The sequence below is a fragment of the Centroberyx affinis genome, unplaced genomic scaffold (genome assembly GCF_046629955.1).
Source record: "Centroberyx affinis isolate AG114_WGS23_722 - 3 ecotype Tasmania unplaced genomic scaffold, CSIRO-AGI_Caff_v1 ptg001520l_1, whole genome shotgun sequence".
Lineage (NCBI taxonomy): Eukaryota > Metazoa > Chordata > Actinopteri > Beryciformes > Berycidae > Centroberyx > Centroberyx affinis.
The window spans coordinates 108105-128001 of NW_027279982.1; the positions used below are offsets into that span (position 1 = coordinate 108105).

The following is a 19897-nucleotide window of genomic DNA, read 5'->3' on the forward strand; positions in this document are numbered from 1 at the left end:
AAATGAAAGTCCCTCCATTATATAATAATAGTATTTGTTAAAACATGATCATGTGTTACAATAAGTATTCAAATGTATCTCAGATGACAATGCATCTGAGATATCTCCCACAAATATTAAATGTACCGCAAGCAGAGGTGTGACCAAGTCAACTTTGCTCGAGTCCCAAGTCAGTCTCACGTCTTGAGGCACAAGTCTCAAGTCAAGTCTCAAGTCAAGTCCCAACTCTAAATGTAGATTACCAAGTCCAGTGTAGAGTGCAAGTCAAAGTCTCAAGTCTTCTCTTCAAGTATCAAGTCAGGTCTCACAGTAAAATTGTGACTCGAGTCTGACTTGAGTCCCAAGTCATGTGACTCGAGCCCCCACCTCTGACCACAAGTATACAATACCTCACCAGACACTTGGTCACATGGTGGGGAAAAGGTTTCTCCACTTGTCCTTCAGGTTTTCTTTATTTAGACCAAAGGGTTTGAATGAAGCTGCAGCTGCAGTCTGCTGAGGGAGAACGAACACAATTCAGAGCCTTTAACATGCTTGCTTGTCTCAGATCAGCTCTCCTACTCTTTATTAAAATGGCTCCTATCTTCAAACTATCCCTTTGACCAGGACCAGGGTGCAGTAGTAGAAGTAACATACATTTTTTAATACTTGGAAATAAACACAGGGTGCGCTTGATCTATAGGCGATGTCCTCTTTGAGCTTTTTTGAGTTCTTGGCGAGATAAATCGGGTAACTTGGTCTGTATGTAGGGCTTACCATATTTTTAGGCCGATATAATTCTTTATGACATATGGTATATTCATAGTATATATCATACATAGTGCTGACAAACTGAGGTCAGCTATATGAAGTGATTTTAGTTTAAATTTGGTGGGTATTTGCCTTATGAGGTCATAGTTTATCCACCTTTTGATTTATTTATTTTGTTTATTGTAGATGCTGACAATGCAGACAAAGACAGATACAAGACAACATCCACCAACAGCCAAGACGATATCCACCTATTTATTTACCGCTACATCACTGATGTGTGTGTGATGTGAAGCCACATTCAAATCTGTTTCCACCCCATTTGACAGACTGTGCATTATGCTGGAGTTACTGGCTTGGTGCCAACCGTCTGCTGTACAACTCTCCACAACAGGCCTGTTCAGTATCAAACTGTCTCTTTTCGGCTCATCTGTCATCACTCTCAATGTGTTTCACTGAACATACATTAGCTTTTATTAGCTCATTCAAGCAGTTGCTGCCAAAGACCGTTCTGCGTCGTTCATTCATTATGCGTGTGTGTAGGTGTTTATCCTCCGGAGAATGTTCTGGCAAAGCTAATGGGAGGTGAGTCATGATGTTTGACACAGATAGCTCACACACACACACACTCAGCCTACTGTACATTCACATTAAGGTATTGTTCCTCACATAACTCAGCAGTTTTCAAACATTTTCAGGTCACGGACCCTCAGATAGTCTCACATCAGGGCCACAGACCCCCTTTAGATAAGATTTAGTCCCAGGGACACATATAGGAAGACTGTTATTGATTTAGTATTGAGTTGTAGAACTGTCTACACTGTAAACTGGTGAGAGTGAAACATCTGATTACAATAGTCATTCTTTTCCATTCTCTCACTGGGATCATTTCTAGTTACTTAAATTCTAGTGAAACTAATCCTCATTTGCTTAAGGCCCTCTGAGGGTCCTCGGACCTCACTTTGAGAACCGCTGACATAACCTATATTTTAATCAGATACTATATTGTTCTCATTTGAAGGATTTATTTTGCCGCTGCACTGTGTGTGTGTGTTTTCATTCAGAACTGAACCATCTTTGTTGCCCACATCTCACCACCATCTGGAAGTGTTGTTGACAGCACATTTTGAAGGGCGTTACTCGCGGCCTATCGTGTGTCACCGTGGAATTGCTGTCCAATCAGACGAGTGGAGAGGCGGGGCTTGGAGCGGGGGGCGGGAACACGGAGAGCAGACAGCGCAGTGTGTCGATCTGTCAGCAGCAGTGTTGTTGTAGTGCGGCGGTTACTGCGATTATGATTGAACATAATGGAGAAAAATGGAAAGATCACGGACTGAGATTGCCCAGTACACTTACAAAGACTTGGACTGGACTTAACGCGTCAGCCTTTTGAATCCACGGGAGATTTCAGCCAACAACTTCTGTCCGTAACGGGGATATAACGCCGTGAAGTTAGGGAATCTTTGTTGTCCGGACTAAAGAAAGACAAGGGGGCCTGAAATTAGACGTCGCTTGAAGTTAAGCTACTGCGTTAGCTGTTAGCTCGCTGTGGAATACTAACAGTTTTATTAACCGAGAAGTCAGCTCATAGAGAGTAACGCAATGCTGCTTTGTGTAGCGCGACATGCCAGTGACGGTGTCTTTAAATAATAGTCATAATACTTGTCAGTTGACTGCGTTGCTAGCACCAGCAGTAATAGCGAGTGCAGTGGGCTAACTAACCGATGCTAAGCTAGCTGGCGAGCTCTCCGGCAGGGCTAGCTTGTTGTTCCACTGCTAGCCAACAGCTTCTCTTATGTGGACAAGAGGAAAGACCTTTGAGCTACTCGGACCCTTCAGGTTTGGCAGTCGCTTGCTAGTTAGGTGATTTAACTCAGCGGGGTTATCTGGTTATTCATTTTGAAAGATGATCATTGCAAATTAGCTAAATATAAATTCTAGGCATTAAGCATGTTTTCTCCCCCAGACAGACTCTTGCCACCAAGCCCGCAAGAGTCATCCCGTCTGTTGATACAGCTTGGGCTACCGAGCATATTTTTAAATGTCAGTGGATTTAACTTGTAATAGATCTTATCCTGTCAGTAGCGGTTTCTTGTTTCACACAGGAAGAGGGATCTCAAATTGTGGTTATACCTTTTAAGCTGTCAGTTATCAGTTGGAAAGACAATACCAACTGTTTACTTTAGGTAAAGGTCGTGTTTTTCCACTGAGCACCACCTGTAACCAGACCATTATTTTTATCTTTTTTCTTTGGCTGTGTGGATGTTTTGCTTTTCAGCATCCCATTTTTGGCATTGACCCTGCACATTCTTGTGAGACTGTTTGGTTTGGCAACAGTCTTTTTTTAACCTTTAGCTTATCTGTTTTTCACACAAAGGTGGGAACACTTTGAAAGTGGCGCAGCATTATTAAGGCAAAACAAGGACACAGGCCGGTGGACCCCTATTCTGCAAGTTCATGACATAACAAGCTCTTTGTTTTGGATCAAGCGGGACAGGATAACACAGGGAGTTGGCTACCCATCTTTGTGTTTTTGCGTCCACGGGGAAGTGGGCACCCATCCCCAGCCTCCATTTGTTTTCCCCATTGCTTGTGGGTTCAGATGTGAGGTGCGATGGGCAGCCAGGGCAGCCCGGTGAAAAGCTATGACTACTTGCTCAAGTTCCTGCTGGTGGGAGACAGCGATGTGGGCAAAGGAGAGATCCTGGACAGCCTGCAGGACGGCTCCGCTGAGTCCCCGTACGCTTACAGTAGCGGTGAGTCACACTTGTCTGAGCTTATCTGGACCTGTTGGTTTAGTTTTGCCCTCTGTGACGAGCTCCTTGTGTTGTGTTGTGCTGTGTTGTGTCATGCTTGCTCATCACAAAGTCCTAAACATGCTGGCTGTGCATTTCAGTATGTGGACTGGAGAATACACAATGAACTCTCTTCACTGCCTGACTCTGACAACACACTCACATACACTCACGCTCACACACACACACACACCGCTCACATGGAAGTATGAGACATGCTAGAATGTATGTGAATGATGGTTGAGTGAGTGGACAATTTCACTAGCCAAACCCTGGTTTTCATGACCTCACAGTCCAATAACAAGGGACTAGATTTAGATCAAAATATAGGGCTGATATTGGCCTTTTATTAAACGTCAGATATCGTCCAGTCAACATCATCCACCTCCAATACGATGGCGGTTCCTCCTTTTTTTTTACTCAACAGCTTCAGAGGTGTCAGTCTGTAAAACCTGCCGTGAAACCTGCCTTAAGGAGCTGCTGACCAACCTTAAATAATTTCATTAGTCTGGCTTTCACTGGAGAGTTTTAGTGTCCTATGATGGTGTAAATGCTGTTTCAGATGCTTTTCCATCCTGAATGGATTTCTGGGGGAAACATTAAATACTTGTAATTTTTTGGCATGAAAATGGTCCAGTTGCAAGATATTCAACAGCGGCACAAAATATCAACAGCTTGAAATGGCAACTTCGGTACAAAAATATCAGTATGGGCCTTGTGATGCACACAAAACACACACACAGCGCGTAAATCTACATGTCCATGACTAGGCGGCGTGGGTAATAACAGCAGATCCATTATATTCTGGTTTGTAAGGGTTTACTGCTTGTGTATGCATGCATATGGGCTGAGTGGAGGCTGCTCAACTATGGCTGTTCTTCTGCTGCTCATTACTGAATGAAAACCTTTCAGGAATTTTCTCTGGGTTTGATGTGAACATTACTGAAGCAGATTAAATTAGATCAAAGCTATTAATTAATCTGCATTCCTCACTTTAGAGCAGGTACATTTAGGAGCAGCATCATCAGTTTTTAGCTGCAAGGGCATACTGTGTATAGGATAGCATGGTGTTTGCCAGCCAATTTGCCAAGTCCCACGGGGCTCGATCTAACATGGGGTGAAATACTGTGTGGGTGCTGGAGGGTCCGTGTCAGGAGGGGAAGGTTGACGGAGTCCTGCCCGGTCAGATGAGCCCTCCCTGGGTGTAGGAGCTCAGATCTCCTGGCTCTCTCACTGCTGTTGCTCTGGAGCTGACAGCCTGTATCTGATCACTGCCTTGCTGCTGCAGTAAGCTGGTGGTCCGTGGCTTCAAAAAAAGCTGCTACACACACACACACACACACACACACACACACACACCCACCCCCAACCCCATCAAAGGGAAGCCCTAGAAAACGAGGATAAAGAGAGGATAGGGCAGAGGAGAGGAATAGAGAATAAGTAATGCCTTCACAGTGCAAGGTTACTCCCTCTATGCTAATAGATATATTGTATGAATCCTGCAGCAGAGGGAGCTGAGCAGCATCTTGGGTCTTGGGGTCACTCTCTGACAGTGCTAGCCAGGCTGGTATGAGTTTGTGAAGGAAGAGAAGAGGGGGAGGACAGCAGGGAGAAGGGAAGTACGTCCATCACATCCATGCAGCCTAATTAGAGCCAGTTCTCCACTTACAGTGACTGGACTTGGAGTATCAGCTGCTTGCTTACTTCTGCCCCAAAGGTAAAATGTGCAAATCTACATAGGAGAAGATGTTTGCTTGCAGCACAGTCCTCACCAGAGATGATTCCCCAAGCATCCATTTCATTATTGAGATGAAGAAAATCTCCATCTCCCCCTTTCAGAATGACAGCAACTGTTAATGAAAAATACATCAGTTAGTAGCATGACCCGTTTTTGCCAGTGCTAATCTAATAGATTCTGCCAAAGGGTGGCGATGCCTGTCGGCATTTGGCAGCAGTGTGAAGTTCATGTGTGTTTGTAGATGTAAGGGACTCTCCTGCTCTCCCAGTAGGAGGCCAGACTGTTTCACTGCAGAAATTGAGGCTGATTTAGAGAGAGAGTTCTTCTTCGTTACAACATTTTGAGATGTAGCAGTAGAGTTCCTTGTGTTCACACTGCAAACAACTTGGTTGATGGTTCTGTCTATTCTGACTAATTGTGGACAGGGTCAGAGCACTGTTTGCATCCATGTAGGGCCTGCAGCTACACAGTAGTGATGGCGCAGAGAAGCTTTCTGAAGCATTGCAGTTTTCCGACACACTGGGTCGAAAATGGGTTCAGTACTCTAAGCTTCATATGAGATGAGACATATCGCCTCTACTGGTGAACAGAGTGTAGCACAGTAAACCAGACGAATACTAACTGCTTTACAGCTGCTTGTCTGTATAGCGAATAGAGTAAGCTTTTGCCCGGTAGACCCGGGTTCAGTTCCACATACGTGAAAATGTGTGTGCATGAATTTGTGTTTTTCAGTGGTTCAAACTTGATAATAAAATATTGAGCGTGAGAGTGAATATTTTTTCACAATAAATGCAAGGACAGAAGAACAAAAGGGATAAATAAAGACAACAACTTCCTGATAAAGTGGAAGAATAGGGAGAAAGTGCTTAAGGACAGACTGTCATTGGGCACTTGGGCAGAGGTAATTCAGTGATACGTTTTGAAATAGCCTGTATTTTGCTATTATATGGAATGTGCTGCACAAGCACATTGATTTGGTTGGGCATTTATATATCTGTTTCAAACAGAAATCAAGTGAAAGTGTTATTTAGGCAAAGGTATTTGTGTAATATGACAACCATATTAGGATAAATTCAAAATATTCCCACACTGGGGAACGGCAGCTCTTTCTTTCCAGCTCCATCATGATACAGAAATAAACGCAATCTATTTGACTGTCCACAATGACGGCGCTATACTAATACTACCACCCATGATTTGTTCATTCTTACAGTTCATTGTAAAGGGAAAGCCGCCAATACGTTTCAAATCTGACAAACCCGGTACTCGGCAAATCGAAGCAGTCATGTGATTCACTGCGGGAATGAAGCGGTCGCTGCTTCGAACGTCATCATTCACGTGACATTTTCCGTAACAAAGCAAGCTCCGAAGCTGTGGTTCACTGGAAAGTACTTCAGAGTTTGAATCACGCTTCGGAGCTTCGGTGTCAGACGTAACATCACTACTACACAGTTTTGAACAGTAAAATCGTAGAGTTCTTGCTGCTTTGGTATTACCTTTCATATCATTACATCGGTTTGATGAGTTAACGTAGCTAGCTAGTGAGGCCTAATTATCTAGGATTCATCGAAAATGAACAGACAGTTTTCATTAAAATGACTTCAGAGCACTTACCACCCGACCCCAACGATGGATGCAAGTATTCTCCAAGCCTCGTTTTTGAGACCTTCATTCCTCTAGTCTTTCAAATAAAAGTTGTACAGAAGTGGAAAGTTTTGAATGACTGTAATCAACTTCTCATCCATTTTGCACTTACCAGGCAGAACCATGGTATTGTTGATGATCACATTGGTAGGGAAACAAGGATGTGCAGCAATCTGATTGGCTGTTGACAGTCGATGAAAGTTCAGTCTCTGCCAACTGCCAACACATTTTCCACAGTTTCCCTGGTCTCCGCCCTGTAGGAAATGAGTGGGCCTCCAGTTGATCGTGTTGCTCGCAGTGCGAATGTACGGTTTGCATATTTATCACTCAGAACTCATCTAGAGACCCTCTTTTCATCAGCCTTTCTTTCCCTTTATTTACCTCTTTATTTCCCTCTTTTATTTCTAGCTTGCCTGTGCTGTTTTTATGCTGTTCTAAACTGTGCCATGATAGCTGTGTAAAATGCACTTAAACACCTGAAAACCACACATTGAGGCAGTTGACAGGCAGTTTGTCTTCAGTCGGTGCAGATGCATTAGGTCTAAGGACCAGTGGACGTCACCTCAGGTAAATCGTCCCCATGATTCTTAACACCAAGCCCACGGAGAACCGGCCGGCCTTGTAAAGACGAGCTCTTTGCCAAAACGTCACCCGGGCCAGCTTCTGAGAAGTCTTTAAAACAGGAAGCCGTCCTAATTGATGCTAGCAAGATCAAAAGCCTTCAAACGGCTTCATTAAATATGGAGGGCAGAGTGGAGCACGGCTGAATGCGCTTCATCAGGGAAGTTTGTGCAGACAGAAGCGCTGCTATTGATTTCCATCCCTCCAGTAGAGAGAAAGTAGCAGGGAGGGAAGGGGAATGCTTGTGAGGAAGCTAAATATTTCAGGAGGAGCAAATCGGGGAGAAAGAGCAGATTTTGATTGGACAGAGCTGCCCTCAGGCTATGCGATTGGCTCCCTGCCTGATTTCTGGCGGCCAATTGGAGAGGCCGCTCTGTCTCATTTCCTCCTCAGTGATCAATGCTTATGTGCATCATTGATCTTTAGTTTGGTATTTTCAAAGCAAAGCCAGTCAGCCTAGTTTGGTTAGTTATCTGTGACGACCGCAGTTGATTTGTTGATTTGTTGATTTATTTATGTAGGTTATGACTAGAGCTGCATAATATGGACAAAAAACACCCACTGTGCCTCTTTTTTTTAATTGGCTGGGCTTGTCTTATTTATGTATAGATTATGTCATACTTGAATGCCAATTTCTGCTTGTTACAGATATATAATATTCAGATTATAATGTTGTTTTTTTGCTGTGATGCTGTTGGACATTTATTATTTATAAATGTGCCAATTAGGCATTGGCTTCTTAGATCTTGTGTCACCATTGTGTTTGTTAATATGACTTATTTAAACAGGTTATCTGGTAATCCTACTCTGCAACTGTAGTTAAAGTGCAACACAATGAACCAAAAAGACCATGTTATCACTCTGTAAACATTTGGAAGGCCAGAAGAGTTTTGTAGAAGACCAGTTTTTGAATACTGGCCTGTTCAGTATCCTTCCATTAATATACAAGCTTAAACCAAGAGTTGGGCTACAGGCCTACCTAAGTACGTAGTGTTGTCATGCCCTATACACTAACTTTATTTACTTTTTTACAAGAGACTTTGCTCTTATTGTTATTCAGATCAAGCTACATTAGACAGATTATCGACAAAGCGCTCCCACTGTGGGTAAATCTAAATCTATCGGGAAACACTGCCAAAAAACACTCCTAAAGCACAGAGTGGGACGGAGTGCACACTCACTGCTGGTTTGGTTAAGTTTCAATTTGTTACTTCCTGTCCACCAGAATTTGATTTGGGCAAATAGAGCGAATCTAAAGGGAAGCGTTTCAGTTAGCGGGGATGGGACGCTATTCTCTATTGCAGCTCCATTTTTTGATGTAGGATGACAACATAAAAGTTTTCTGTATTTGAAGTAGGCTATAAATAGCTAGCAGCAGGAGTGACAACATGGAAGATAAATTTGTCCTTTGCTATAGTTGGATCTTTTTTACACACCTAACTATTGAGAACTGTGAATAGAAAATCCATTGTCAAAATAATCTTACTTCGAGATCTGTAATTTGATTTTGCTCTTCTTTCAAATTAGCAGTGACACTTGTGTTCCTACATGCCGTGTTTTACTGCGGCGATACACAGTGTGCCGTCAGCAGGTGAAGTGCTGTCAGACCAGTCTACCTGCCACTTCTCTCTTTGTCCCAAGGCTTGAATATTAATGCAGCCTTTGTAATGTACTGTTCAATCGCTCACAAGTCCAGAGTTGCAGAATGATCAGACCTCGCCTAGCTTCCTGCCTCATGCTGTTCTTGTTGTTGTCGACATTTAGTTAAATTGTGTGCAAGTTAAATTGATAGACAAACTCGTTTAAGCAGCACTACCAGTCAGGCCTACCTGGGTTTCATTCTGATAAATGAATTTGTCTCATCATTATTTTGACTTATCATTTGGCAGATTTAACAGTTTGACGGTTGGAAGAACACTCTCAAGTTTGTTGACAGACAATACATGACAACATACATGTAATTCAGTACCGACAAGGCTGTTGGTTTGCCTGAGGCAGGCAGCTTGCACACCCCACCGTCATGTTATATCACAGGATTTTCAAATCTTAAAGAGCTTGGCCTTATAAAAAAAAAAGACTGCCAGCCCACCCGCTAGCATTTGAAATGCCTCTCACTGTCCAGTAACACTCTTTCACCCGCTCTCATCCCCAATTCAGCCTCTCTCTTTTGACTGGGATTTGTACTGAAAAAAAGGACCGTTGGTCTTTGACGTCTGAAAGTACCGGTCTAGAACCAATCTGCATCGTTTCCTCAAAGCTATCGTCTCAGTGAATCGTGCATGCCGTGATTTGTGTCCATAAACTCGTAATTTCTCCACCCCATTCTTTTGCTATTGTTTTTTTTTCATTGTGCAGTTGTTGTCAAGGGAAATAGTTTCTAAATGTATTCTTCAGCCTACTGAAAATGACTCGTTTCTTGTTGGCCCTCCTCATTGAAATCGCAGGACACAGCTTGCCGAGCCTCTTGGTTTCTGACACAGAAATCAAGTAGCCATCATTTCCTTTCTTCTATTTGACTAATTTCTATAAAAAAAACAACAACCTATAACAACCTAACCCCACACGTTTCCCCATCATCCATCACCTCCGCCTTCATCTGTCCCTCAGGGGGGAAATCAGATTTTGATAGTTGGAGTTGGACGATTGTACAAATAATCAGGTGCCTAAGAGCAACCATATTTACAGAGACGGTAGTGTCTACACTATGTAAACATATCAAACATGTTTTATAAAACAATGTGATAATTGTTCAGTTATGTTATTACTTCATATCTATTCACATTCAGTAGCTGCAAACAAATATTGAAATACTTTACCGATAGTAACATCAACAATAGACCTACGTTAGTACTTTTAACCTAGTACTTTTAGCTAAACAGACAAGTTTGCCATCATTTTAATTTTCTGTGAAATGTTTACCTGATGCTTGACTACCAAAAAAATGCCAGTTCTCTTTCAAAAGTTGGTTAACTTGCAACTCAGTGTCGGCACTGGGCCAACATAAGACACTGGACTGTGGCTGATGACGGCCAAACCGAAAAAAAAAAAGCCACATCTGAATCGCTCCTTCTCATCGTCCCTTCTCATCTTGGAGTGCTTTTCTGTCTTTGGAAGGCAGTGCCAATGTTCACTCCAGTTTTGGCTTGGAGACGGTCGCTTTCCTTTTTAGCATGCTTGCCTATCTCCAAGCGATTAATCAGTTTCTTTGTCCTTTTGATTTTTCCTGCTGTTGCTGCTTCTGTAATCATGAAACCCATCACTTTCTGTGTGGCAGAGGATGTGTTTTCTGGGGAAAGTACCTACCTGGTACTGGGTGTTTACAACAGCAAATGTAAAAGCTGTCATGAACTGGGTATATGTTGAATCACTGTTGTATGGTATCAATTGACGATAGAGAGCAAAACTGACATTTATTTATGTAAAAAAGTAGCAAATTATTACTTTAAATGTGCCTTTTATATTTAGGTTAGTCAGCCAATACCACCTTGAATAAAACATTCACTGTGGTAAACAATGACACTGAAATGGGGAAACACATGCAGGGACACGTTGATTTAAAATTTTATTCTTATTCATAGATTTGTTTTACTTGACTGCGTGGACTTACACTATAATTTAAAATGTTAAAATGCTATTCCTTGCACATTTAAAAGCAATGTTTCAGTACACCGCACGCACTGCATGGATGAACACATAGGTGAACAGTGATATATATGATGACAATTGGGGGGGGGGGGGGGGGGGGTTACAAATTATTTTAGAGGGGGTTTCAAGATTATTTTTTCACGTTGCGATAAAAGGTTTTGAATTTCACAGTCAGCTGACATTGGCCATCAGATAAAGCCAGCCTTGGAAAAGCGAAGCCTATTAAAATGCAAAAGCGGGTTGAAAAGACACTTTTCAGAGCAGCTGCTAGACAAGGAGAGGCCAGAAGTGAGACTCTTAAATCTTCTTGTTTCATTCAGCAGCCTAACAATGGAAAATCCCCCAGTTACTACCAAGCATAGCAGTCTATTGTTTCACTACTACAGCAATGGGCTATTTATTTTGACGGTGCACCATCCATAGCCAGCAGTTATCTCACTGGATGCAGTTCAGCTCAGAGAAAACCCCCTACAGTGCCTTCCTGAGAGAGGGAGAGGGGGAGAAAGAGAGAGAGAGAGAGAGAGGGAGTGAGTATATTTGTAGGTAGAGGAAAAGCTGAAACCGGCCTAATCCTCTTGAAAGATGCACAGACTGACACACCGCCGGTTGACTATTACCATGAAGCTCGGCAATAAAAGCTCGTCTCCACGCTGTCAAATCAGATTTTATGCACTTTCTTTTCATTCGTTTTTTCTTCCTTCAGCTGCCTTTTATTTCTTTCTTTCTTCACCTTTCTTCACATTCTGTACATACAATATGTTATCTGCATCTGTAAATTTAATATATTTGATATGGTAGAGTAGTTTTTTTTACTATGCACGTCTGCATGTTAGACACTTTCTCTACATATGTATGACCTTTTGTGGCCTTTGTAGCGTGGACATGGCACATTCTGCACATCATAAACTGTAAATTCACATTGTTTTTTCATATCTCTATATTCTCTCTCATGTCTATATTGCAATATTCACATATTTTCTCACAGTATATTTTTATATCCATTTTTTCATTCTTTTTCTCTTTGTCTCAATATGTTCTGCTGATATGTTGCACACCCTTATAATGCTGCAGCTCATATTTTTCATACTTTTTTCATTCCTACGTTTCTTTCTTGTATCCTGTTATTGTTTTGCTGCTGCACTAACCTAGTTCCCCATTATTCATCATTAGTTTCATCTGTCTTACACTCTCTCTCTCTCTCTCTCGCTCCTCCAGCTTGTGTTCCTACCAGTGTTATGCTCTCCTCACTAATTTGTCTCCTTCCCACCCTTACGCTTGTCATGATGGTGGCATTTCTTTGCTCTGACAACCATCAGCTCACGTTTGTACATTTCCACAGCAGCGTATGCCTCTGAGGTTGAAAAAAAACTACCAATTCTCATATTCTTGCACTGTTGTGTATGCTTGGGATTTTTTTCAAAAGCAACGAATAGGCTACACACCCACAACACACACACACACACACACACACATACATACTCTCCCTCCAGCGTTGAGAATGTCCTGAGAAGAAGCAAAGTCACCCGACTCCCAGAATAGAAGCAACAGCGTCCAGCTTAGGGAATCAGACATCAGAGAAGCTATTGATTATCTTGGCTGTCTGAATGAGCCCTGGCAACAAGAGGAGAGGAAGCACTTGGTATGATGCCCTGCACTCACTCCAATTCAATTAGGCTAGCCTGAGCTCAGCACTTTAGCTCAGCAGTCTTTATGTTGCCTGGAAAATTGGAAGATATTGGTAATGTTGTTAGCCAGCAGCTGCTACCTGCCAAAGCGCTTTGGTCACTAACAAAAGCTGATGCAGTCGTGTGTAAAGGTTGGAGAACTGGGATGACTTGCTCTTATCCTTCAGTGCTAATTAAATATTACTGTATCGTATTATGGTAATGGGAAAATCAGCTTTCTTTTTTTTCTAGGAGTCTAGCTACATTTTCACTTTTAACAGATGAAAAAATGACAGTTATCAGTTAATGCTGGTGTATCCCAACATACATATACTAACACTTGTTACTGCAAATGCACAGGCCAACTGTTTTTGGATGGTGATTGTACAAAGGTTTGACGAATAAGGGTTTTGTCGGCTGAAACCGATTTTTGACTGAAGCTGCCAATAGTAAATGTTTTGTTTTGTTACCTAATATCTTTAAATTTGGCCTGTTTTCTGCTAACTATTCCAAGGATTCAGTGTTTCCCCCCGGATTTCATTCTGGCCAGGATGGAAACATGGGACACTAAAACTCTCCACTAAAAGCCATAATTGAAATTCTGGCAGGGTGAGGCAGGTTTCATGGAAGGTTTTACATAATCACACCCCTGAAGCTGTTGAGGGGTGAAAAAGGGAAGGACCTCCATCATATCACAGGTGGACAACACTGACTGTCCGATATCAGAATTTCAATATAAGGTGATACACCTGTTTGGTCCGAAAGTACGCTGACTCAGTGGGTAAAAACCAGAAGAACATGGTGAGCAGATCCAGGTACAGACATGTCCAGACATGCAGCAGCAGGGTGGCAGGTGTAGCAGTGAGACTGCAGTCTGCCAGAATAGAAAGATGTGTTGGCTGCCTGGAGGCAAAACACTATCAGAGCAGGAAGCTACCGTGACAGGTGACTTATCACTCTGTGTAACACTTGTCAGAATTCAAAACTGAAAGTAGAAAGATGGAGAATTTAGTACAGGGTGCCTTGGATGAATACAAAATTGTGATTTTAGATGCTATTTTCACATTTTTTTTGTTTGTTTGAATAGTTTATTTTTATTTCTGTGTTATGCCAAGCATCTGGCCCATCCCACATGGGATTACAGGACACCACCATTTTACAAAATAATAATAATAAAATAAATTACCACATTATAAAGTACTACTATATTCTTTCAAATAACATATTTGAAATGATAGGTTTCAAATGAACAATACACTGAAAAGAACTGCTACAAACTTACAGTTTATCTTGATAAAGAGCTTTTTTTTCCTCATCTCCCAGGCTTTCTCCAGGTAACTAGCTAATCTAAATGTTTCATAAGTGAACAGCCAACTCAATCTTTGTGCATCATCCATATTTACAAAATCAATATCTGTTTTTATCTTACTAAACAAGGTATTGCGCAGTTCCCAGTAAAAAGGGCAATAGAAAACAAAGTGAAACTCATTTTCTATATCAGTTAAACAGCACATTGAACAAATCCGCTTGAATGACTGAAAATAAAAAAATATTGATGTGGACATTAAACAGGGTTTTTTTTCTCATTTCAACAGCCATGGGTTGATTGGCATAGGGGAGATTGAAGAGATGGCGAGTCTTGCTTCTTATTGGTCGGCGGGGCCCAGCATCCCACCCATCGCCCCTGTTTAGTGTCAGTTTTCAGTTTCAAATGAAAAAAATATAAGAGTTAGAATATCAGAATAGGACATGCAATTTGAACAAAACTAATCTAGACCTTTTGACGAAAGGGGAGTCTTGTCATAAAGTGAAGGTCTAAGAAGATGAGTTTGTCTCATGTTACACACAATGGGAAACATGCAGCACTTCAGACAGTGCGCTCTAGAACGAGTGGCACCCTTGATAAACATAAGTCAAATAGGTTGTAAAAGACAAATATTGAGCTGTATTTTATGTGTGGTAAACTTCCTAAGCAAGCTTGAAAGACTTCCACTGTGATAGCTTTTATTTTCTTGTGCTACAGTTCACGGTTGTCATATTTTGTAAAGCTAATTGCAGTCCTCCTTAGCCTGTTGTTGGGTAAAACTACACTTAGGTTCAGTATAAGTGCCTCAAATAGGTCGTGAGTCATTTTGTCAAGCCTCGGCTCAGCTTCTCTCTGAAACCAAGGTATTGTAATCTTGATTGATGTTGGCCTTCCTGATGCATCCATTTGCCTAATGCCTTCCTCTCTCTGCCCTCTCTCCATCCAGGTATTGACTATAAAACCACGACCATTCTTCTAGATGGGAGGAGAGTGAAGCTGGAGCTTTGGTAAGCACCCATCACCGCTGAACGGACCTGCTGTTGTCTGTACAGTGTCGAGCGTCCCTCCTCAGTATTGCACCTCTCTGCACTTACAATCACAAAGTGCTTCACATTTCAAAATGAATAAAACAGATGAATACACAGAACAACATGCACCCACTAAATAAGACATCCAACAAGACACACAACGTCAGAGTAAGAGAATGACTGACAGAAAAGGTGGATCTTTAGCAATTTCGTAAAAACAGGGACCAAGTTGGCTAGTCCAACATCTACAAGGGGTCTAGTCCAGAGTCTAATGCACCTCTTAACCTTTTATTTTAATATCGGACCTTGGAAGAGGCATCAGGCCCTGCTCAGAGGACCTGAGTGAAGACACAACTCGGTAGTATAAGTCAGAACCTGACCACACAACGCCTTGTTGGTCATCAGAAGAATTTTAAAATCAATTCTGTACTTGACTGGATGCCAATAAAGGGAGGAGGCCAGTATTGGTGTAATGCACGTTTGGTGCTGAGCTACCGATTGGCTAAAGCTACTGCTACTGCTGTTGGCTTGCCGACTGGTTGGGAGGCTGTTCAGACTACGTGGCGGGACAAAGATGGCCGTCATACATGAAGACGAGGGATCACATTACCCGATTCTGCCATTCAAAAACGTTTGCCCGTTAGTTCAGAGCTGTAAATAAACTTACAAAATACCTGTTCTATTGCTGATGAGGAATTTTGTATGAAACTTATGTGGACTACGTGATTATGGGTTAGATATAAATATAAACCAATATAAAATAGGGCTGGGCGATATATCGTATAATATCGATATCATGATATGAGACTAGATAATGCACTTCTTCCTGGTCTTAAAGGCTGTGCTGCAGTAAAGTGATACCATTTTCTGAACTTATTAGCTGGCTGAGAAAAATGAACAGTGATTGGCTTTACCTGCACATCATATCCACACTTATTACTGATTACACATATGATTACTAATGATCATTACTAATTTTCAAAATTTTCTCTCAAATTATCTTATGAAAGCACGAATGCTCATCCCCAAAATATCGTCACATTATTGCTATTGAGGTATTCGGTCTAAAATATTGCGGTATTTGATTTTGTCAATATCGCCGAACCCTAATATAAAGAGATGCGTCAGAGGCATCTAAGTGTTAGAAGACTACAGCACACTGCAGTGCTAGTGCTGTTTTGTGGAAGTGGGCCAAGGAATTTGACTCCTCAGGGGAGAACCAACGCCTCGTCTTCCCTGTAGAGAGAAAACTTTAAAGGCAGGCGTATGCAGAAGACTCTTATTATTTCTGCTTCCTCGGTCTTTCTCTTTCTCATCACTGTCTCTGATCTCATCATTCCTGCTCTCTGACATTCTTTACCTCTTCCTCAGCTTCCCCTCTCTCTCTCTCTTTCTCTCTCTCTCTCTCTCATGACTCAGACTCCTCTCGGTCTCTCTCTGAGGTGACAGAGAAGGGAAATTGCAGGTAAAAAGAAAAGCAGGAGCCTAAATACCCAACATCCATCGCTGTCCACCCCTACCACCCAATCAGCCGTCATCAGCCTCACCAGCCACTCAGCGTCGTTGTTTTCAACCTGACGGCCAATTACCACACAGTCGCTTAGCAAGATGATTCCTCTCTCTCCAAGATTGTATCTGACCGATGGGTGGCATAGAATTGATTACTATCAATTCAAGAAGCTATAATCAGTTAGACCAATACATAATGCTGGACAGTGGCTGACCTCTAGTCAGTGATTTCCCCTCTCAGCACTCGGTGGCATGGACACACACACACACACATACACATACACATTTAAACCAAACATAATTCTATGGACAAAGGTCTGTAGAGTTTGTGAAGCTTGGTGCCTAGTGTGAATGTGTTTGACATTGTGTGTACCCCCGCCGTCTCTACAAACAGACCTCCATGCCTCTGTAGATACTCAGCTAGTCTTCCAGCGTTACGCTAAGCTAACAAAACCCAGAACAAGACAATAGCCAGGGAGCTCTAAGCTAGCATATCCTCTCTGATATTTATTACACTAGTAGTCATCGTAGCTAGGATGGCCTGGAAATTGGTAACTGTTGCTGAGTGGTCAAATCAAGTGAACAAATGAAAAGAAATGGGCTTTGTAATAGAGCTGGGTGATATATCACAATACTTTGATATCGATGATGTGATGATATTTTGTGGATGACTATTGGTGCTTCCAGATGATATTTACTGGTGGAAGAGAGCAGGCCCCTGATAGCCTATAATCTGTGTATTGCTGTGCAAACACACACATGGGTGTTTGCATAGAATTCAGCAATTCATTCATGACATTGTCATTCAGGACATGTATTCATGTCCTGCCAGAAAGATGGTAGTTGCAAGCTCCCTATAGTATTTGAAAATACTTCAGGAGGTAAATACTACATGGAAACACAGAGTTTGGTGATGTTCCCTGATTTCTTCAACTTGCTGAATTCTGATGTCACCAAGGGAGTACCTATGGTCAAGTATAGGAAATGATATATTAATTTCAAATAAAACTAGAAGGGCACTCGGAGAGCGCAGACCGGCAAGGTTTGTGCTATTATTGCTTGTTCGTGAGTCAGATCCGGATCCGCTCCAAAATTTAATGGGTTCTTCCTTGGCCCATGCTACACCCTTCCACGAAGTTTCATGAAAATCGGGCCAGTAGTTTTTCCGTAATCCTGCAGACAAACAAACAGACAAACAAACAAACAAACGGCACCAAAAACATAACCTCCTTGGCGGAGGTAACTAGCAAAATGAAGGTGTTTCATCACACAAGTCATCTTGCGATCACAACTCTTGAAAAGCCATGGCATGACACAACTACTTGCTAGATTTCTTTTGATGGTGGTGTTAAAGATGAACTCAAATGCATCACCCACCAAGTATTACTAACTAGTAAGTGCGTGTGTGTTAAATGGGAAAAAAAACGAATCAGGAGAAACTAAAGTTTACAGAAAATGTCAGTCATGGCGTCTTTACAGCTTGACTGCGTGAACACTTATTCATCGTCTGTTTAACCGTCAAGTCGAACAAGGGATCTTGGGTGAAAGTCAGTCCGGTTTTCCTATGTATTGTCCTGGATTCTGAGACGTGCCACCGTTTATAGCTCGCTCATCCGTTGGCTGCCAAAAAAAAGACAGGTTTATTGGTTTCCTGGCAGTTGTACAAATCTGTATTGACTGTAAATCTCTCCTTCAACCTCTTCCTCTCCTCCTGCCTCCAGGGACACCTCGGGACAAGGGAGGTTCTGCACCATCTTTCGCTCCTATTCCCGCGGGGCTCAGGTGAGGAAACGACCACTTAAACAGACTCAAGTAGGAAACCGCTCCGGTGCTCTGTGAGTTCTCTGCTTGTTACTGCAGGGTGTGCCATCGTATCAGAGGTGGACGGCAATGAGTAGCCGATATCTGTTTTATTTTTGACTATCTAATAAACAGAATAAGGCAGATTAAAACAATAACATCAAGAATATATACATTCAGTTGTACCCTTCTTGATCACCTTTCTGACTATTTACTGACGTCTTTCCCATAGATCTAAATGCAGATGTCACTTTAGTCACTGTTCCTACCTAATAATGAACCCTCTGTCAAAGTCACTTAGATCTTTTCCTCTTGCCATCTTGAGCCAAAATTGAGGTCAGCTGGGCCAGCTCGGCATTTTTATACAAGCCGCAGAGCATGAGAGGATGTTAATTGCTTAATTGTATCATGCAGTACACCTCTATGGAAGCATCTGCATTTGTTATGTTTCTCCACTCGTTTATTCCTTTTATTTGTCACCTGTCTGTATATAACAATACACATACAGAACTGTAATAGGAGTAATACGACCTGCCGTTGATTCTGTGTGTGTGTGTGTGTGTATGTGTGTGTGTTCTCTCCAGGGGATCCTGCTGGTGTACGACATCACCAACCGGTGGTCCTTCGACGGCATCGACCGGTGGATCAGAGAGATTGATGAGGTGAGTCGGAGACGGGGATGGATGGATGATGGATGGATGGATGGATGGATGGATGAGAGGTTTGATGAGGGCCTGATGGATGCTGGCAGTGTTGAATGTTTGGGGGTTTAGGAGCCCAGACAGATCTGACTTTGGGAAAAAGAAGTGGGAAGATCAGACCCGGTGAAGTCCAACTGTCAACTCTCATGAAGGTTTAGTAGAAGAAACAACCTTTCATTCCAGTTGTGGATGAGTTTGGATCTTAAACTAACTCTATATTTGCCTCTGTCAAAATTTGCCACGAGGACAAATTCCTGTTATTGTACTTGGAGTGCAGTTCCTGTTATTCTACTGTCATTTATTGTACTTGGTGATTACAGTGATTCTGTGTCTGATCAAATTTATTTCTCATCATGACTCCTGTGGTCTCTGGTGGCAGCAACAACATCACGTCACATTCCTTGTACTCTTGTGCTGTCATTCCTTGTGAATTAATGTTACATGCTTGTTTGTAACAACGTCTGTCTGTATCTGTATGTCTTTTACAATTAAAAGAGTGATATAGAAGCTGCCCTATAGAGCATGATCATGAGAAGGCAGAAATATGCGATACAGAAAAAATATGAGAATTGGAAAAATCCTCTTCAACAGTGCCAGGCAATTATGCATGGCTCACACAATTACTTTTCTCCAGCCAAAGTGACTCCCATCCAGAAATCAGGCAGTACTACTCAAGGCTGTGATTTAGGAGATTCT

The 19897-nt window shown here is 42.1% G+C and overlaps 1 protein-coding gene across 2 annotated transcripts in view; it reads left to right on the forward strand.

Moving 5' to 3' along the window:
* The first annotated feature begins 2032 nt into the window (after positions 1–2032).
* rab40c (RAB40c, member RAS oncogene family) overlaps positions 2033–19897 on the forward strand; it is a 31508-nt gene continuing 13643 nt past the window's right edge. For both annotated transcript variants that reach the window (XM_071527307.1, XM_071527308.1), the window contains exons 1-4: positions 2033–3506; positions 15110–15170; positions 18422–18482; positions 19085–19162. In XM_071527307.1, coding sequence (XP_071383408.1) covers positions 3365–3506; positions 15110–15170; positions 18422–18482; positions 19085–19162 — 342 coding nt within the window. In that variant the 5' untranslated portion in view covers positions 2033–3364. The remainder of the gene's footprint in view (positions 3507–15109; positions 15171–18421; positions 18483–19084; positions 19163–19897) is intronic.